General features: G+C 35.0%; 1 protein-coding gene across 7 annotated transcripts in view; it reads left to right on the forward strand.

Annotated features, from left to right (window-relative positions):
• frtz (WD repeat-containing and planar cell polarity effector protein fritz) overlaps positions 1 to 5,000 on the forward strand; it is a 42,676-nt gene that overhangs the window by 15,809 nt on the left and 21,867 nt on the right. For all 7 annotated transcript variants that reach the window (XM_043023475.2, XM_086552543.1, XM_086552542.1 and 4 more), the window contains exons 2-5: positions 1 to 47; positions 580 to 718; positions 2,041 to 2,218; positions 3,124 to 3,323. The exon at positions 1 to 47 is cut by the window's left edge and continues 108 nt beyond it. In XM_043023475.2, coding sequence (XP_042879409.1) covers positions 1 to 47; positions 580 to 718; positions 2,041 to 2,218; positions 3,124 to 3,323 — 564 coding nt within the window. The remainder of the gene's footprint in view (positions 48 to 579; positions 719 to 2,040; positions 2,219 to 3,123; positions 3,324 to 5,000) is intronic.

The following is a 5,000-nucleotide window of genomic DNA, read 5'->3' on the forward strand; positions in this document are numbered from 1 at the left end:
TTACGTGATGACATCATTGTTAAGGATGCTGACATAGGAGCTTTTAGGTAATTTTCAGAATTGCAGGTGACTTTTTATACATATTACTTTACAATATTCCATATATATATTTATGACATTGAATCCTTTATATGAAGATATTAATGTAAGTGTTTGGCTTAATCACCCGTACCTGAATATTTCTCTATCACTTCCTCATATTCTAGCTATAGAATATGCTCTAGCAATCTGTCTAGAAGAATTTTGAAATATTTTAGCTGAATCATATTTTCATAATATTATAGGGGTTAAAGTTACTTTCCAGATTTGATACTGAAATTCTACATGCAAAATTAATGTACCACAAAGAAAGTGTGTGATTGTAATTCTATCTGTGGGATGATGAAAATTGGTTATTCTAAAGAACTGCATTTGAAAGTCAGTTTTGTAGTATTGTGAAGTAGTGTTCACAAATTCATAAAAAATACTATAGTGTAGTTCTGCTTTTGGCAGGAATTAGCAAAATGGAGTCAGTTTAAGGTAACTTCAGAGTGCACATTTATATTAAATTATGCTAATTTGATTTCTCTTTTCTTAAAGATACCAGGACAAAAACACAGTGTGCAAGGAGCGAGTTTACTACGAGGACAAACGTCAGTATTTGGAAGCTAGGGGTATTATGGTCACACCTAAAAACAGTCGTCCCAGCAAGCTACGAGAGTCACTTCGTGAATTTGAGGTTTGTATTGAATAGAATTTATATTATGTATATAGGTTTACTTATCTAATAATAGTTTTACTTTTTTATTTAATTCTTTATATTATATTTTATTTTGTAAGATAATAAACTTGATTGATATACAGCAATTCTCCAATTTATGTTTTACACATTTATTGGCTTTACCATAGTTGTTCAGTATGTATTCTGGTAAAAAAAAAAAAAAAATGAATGTGTTGTATATACTTTTTCTGAATAGAAAGTACTTGATGGATAACCTGGACAGCCAGTTAACCCCTTCAACACGAGGACGCGCATACTGCGTCCTCGCAGCGCTCGCGTCAAATCCGAGGACGCGCATACTGCGTCATGGCTGAGTTCTGGTGGAATTGAGTTTTCTTTCTTCCGGATACTGTACGAGATCTTTCAGAATAGAGGTCGGATATGATACGATATCTTACTTGACTTTCATTATTAATAATTTATTACATAAGAGTGGGATTCGCTTATACCAGGGGAGGCATTGATGGGCCCTGCTAGCAATCATTTTATTATTTATTTATGGAACATTATGTAAAAATATAAAACATATTATGATTAGTTTACCATACTATTTCAATCGTTTTCTTTGGTCATCTGAGTGAGGCCTCCCACCAAGGTCACTCTTTCCATCTTCCTCCCAACCCATGTAAATAACTTGTCACATTCATATGGGGGAAGAGGTTAACTATGCATATTTTGATATATAACACATGATGATTTTGTTGAGGTTGTGGCTATAAACTTGTAGAGGTTATGGCTTAAAACTTGTCATATTCAGTAGCGACGTTTAAAATTTGGCACGCGCCGGCAGCTCGGATAGGCGCGAGGAGCGTTTTCTACTGCCCGTAGTGAAGGGGTTAACCGGTTGACATAATTTGTCTGTATCCAAAGTATCATTTTCTCTTATTACCTGCTGTGGTGTGTTCATCTGCTGACTGCTTACCTCACAGCCATTGTTTGCAAAGTCTTTTACTTTTATATATTCATTTATTCTGTTGGTGTTTTATTTTTTATATGACCTAAAATACTTTACATTGATTTCACTTTAGGCGATCTCTATCAAAGTCCCTAATAGATATATACTAAACTAAATGAAAGTAGTCAAAAATATTGCTTGGGAATATATCTCTTAATTTTAAGAATTGGAGTAAACAAGATTTTTTTTCAACATAACTTTACTTGTTTTAGAATGACTCCCAACATATGTGAGAGAATTATTATGATCCAGTTTAAAAACTTTATTAGTGAATTAACTAATTCTTTATAGTTTTCATTGAAACAAGATTTTTTTTCCAACATAGGAACTGCTATCAAAGGAAAGAGTCATATGGGAAGGATGGCATACACATGTCTACCAATTGATATTTGCCTCTGGTATTATTTCAACATTGACTGTGAATCCAAACACAGGAGACCTTACCAGAATAACATTCGACAAGTTCTTGGTTGGAAAGCTGTTATCAGAACATCTTGCTGATGGTATGTTTCAACTTTTTTTATTGATATTATTTTATATTAAAGATTTAACTACTTAATCACGAGAGGCATGCTCTATTTGATTTGTGCAAGAAACTAATGTAAAATTAACAATGCATCCACTATATCTATATCCTCCATTTTTCTATATTAAAGAAAGTTGAAGCTGACAGAATATTGTATTGTTGATAAGGAAAGTTCATGATCAGGTGACTGTACTGTTGTTTGTTTAGTTTTTTAACATCAATGAAAAATCTTTCTCTTACTGAGTCAACACAATTCTCCTTTTATGCATAAAGTATCTTCTACCGGCTGGATCCTTGCAAATATTGCCTGTCCTTCCTATTTTTCAATATGAAACATTTAGATTTCAAGTTATTTTTTGTTTTGGTATACTGGGACTTATTTAGCGTTATATTTATTTGTATGGCTCATATGAAAAAGGAAGGACAACTCTTAACCCATTCATGTCAGATGACATGATATCACACCTTCAGAATAATTCCCACACAACGGATGATTTCTTATCATGTCTTGGATTCCTGCTGTGCGTACATGTACGTGTGTATGTTCACATTTTTCTTTGCTTGTCAAAAATAATGTAAAAATATATAAAACATCTTTTTGTGACCCCCTAGAATGGGGCTGGTGAAAATCACTCTGTGAGATTCAGCATGGCCTGCTTCTTGAGAAATCCTTTGACTTCTTTTTTTTTTTCTTTCTTTTTTTCTTGTCCAAAAAAGGTAAGAAAAATGTGTGCATACGTAATCTATCATGAATGGGTTAACATTTTTGTGATTAATTGGGGATACATTGAGAAACTGCTAAACTTTAGTATATTTTTTACATTCACCTCATTGAAGATTTGATGTGTGGAGTAGCTATGATATACAGTCCTTATTTTCCAGTTGTGATAACAAGACACCATATGATATTTTCCTACAATGAATGCAGACTGACAGTTGTGCACCTAACTCGTCCACCACCAGAAGGGCATATTCTTGAACGCCTAACTGCAACAGATCCCAAGATTTATACCTGTGAAGTTGCTGGACCGTCTGGTAGAAGATTCGAGAGGAAACTCTCAGCAAATCTGTCAGGAGATATGGTATTGTTTTATGTTCAATCTGAATATTATAAGCATAGAGTATCTTTTGTTGTGCCCAAATGTGTAATGTCACAGATCTATAACACTACTGTGTATCTTTTTATCAAAGAATTATTTAGCCTGTTGAATTCTATACCAATATCTATATCTATATATTTAATGTATACTATATATGATATATATAGAATATATATATATATATATATATATATATGTATATATATATAGATAGCTATATTTATATATATATAAATATATATGTGTGTGTGTGTGTGTGTGTGTGTGTGTGTGTGTGTGTGTGTGTGTGTGTACATATATATTTAATCTATGCTCATATCACACATACTCATATGCGTGCATGAGTGTGTGTGATAAAGTAGATAAATGTATATATGTAGAGAGAATGACTGCCAGAAAGGGTGTTCTGTAAGCTTTAACCCATTGCGGACAAGGTATAGATTCACTTGCCCATTCTTCAAGATGGGTTTTATTTCAGAGTGAGGCAGCTTCAGATAACATATTTTGACTTTTCCCACTTTTCAGTCACTCATTGTAAAACTAGAGCCAATTTTGTGTTTTAATTTTTGTGTGTTTATTGTATTGAGAGACTTGTTTGTGTCATATGACAGGCTCTATCATCCCTACTAACACAGAGGCACATTCTAGACACTGGGCATGGTTTGAGTCACCTTTCTCTTCTCGTTCAACCTGTACATCCATCATTAGCTGTACTTTAGAGCAAGAAGTCAATAACTTGCTGTGTGCCATCACTCTATAAACATAGTGCTTGCTAGATACCATGGATGGGTACTATTCAAGACTCTCTCTGCTGCTGGTGCTAGAATAAAATGGTACCATCAAGGTTTTGGATGTTAGGTTTGCTTAACCCGATACCGCCGGGCGCCATCCACAGACGGCGATTATGTAATATGCATAGCGCCGGGTGCTGGCATGCGCCGTCAATCGCGTAATTGATTTAGGCCTATGCGTTTGAGAGCCCTGGCATTGCAGCCATGCAAAGACGAAACAATGCCGGTGGGAATAAGCAAAATGAGTTTCAGCTCACTTCCAAAACCTAGATGGCACCACTTTCTTCTAGCACCAGCAGGAGAGGGAGCCTTGAATGGCACCCATCTACGGTCTCTAACAAGCACTATCTCTATAGAGGGATGGCACATCGCAAGTTTCCGAACTCTTGCTCTAAAGTACTGCAGATGAAAGATGTGCAGGCAGAATGAGAGGAGGAAGGTGACTTACACCATGCCCAATGCCTACAATGTGCCCTTGTGCCAGTAGGGATGCCTTTTATTGTGGCACTCACTGTCAAAAGCACAAGTTTCCTTCTTCTTCCCTACCTCTTCATTTTGGATGGTTATAAGTTTCGTGTTTGTTTGTGACAGCACAGAAATACGAAAAAATAAAGTTGCTTTTTGCCCCCCCCCAAAAAAAAAACAGTAATACTTCTATCACATTGTGTATAAAGAAAAAAAATGAGTTGATATGGACCCTGAACTACAATTTTAGTCAACTGCAGAATTGATAGAGCCTGTGATATGACAGATATAAATTTCTAAAAACAGTAAAACACACAAAAATGTCTCTAGCTCTACAATGAGTGACTAAAAGGGAGTGGAAAAAATCAAATTATGTTGCAGAAGCTGCCTCGATCAGAAATAA

The sequence above is a fragment of the Penaeus japonicus genome, unplaced genomic scaffold (genome assembly GCF_977035675.1).
Source record: "Penaeus japonicus unplaced genomic scaffold, GWHDUDI00000001_assembly GWHDUDI00000027, whole genome shotgun sequence".
Lineage (NCBI taxonomy): Eukaryota > Metazoa > Arthropoda > Malacostraca > Decapoda > Penaeidae > Penaeus > Penaeus japonicus.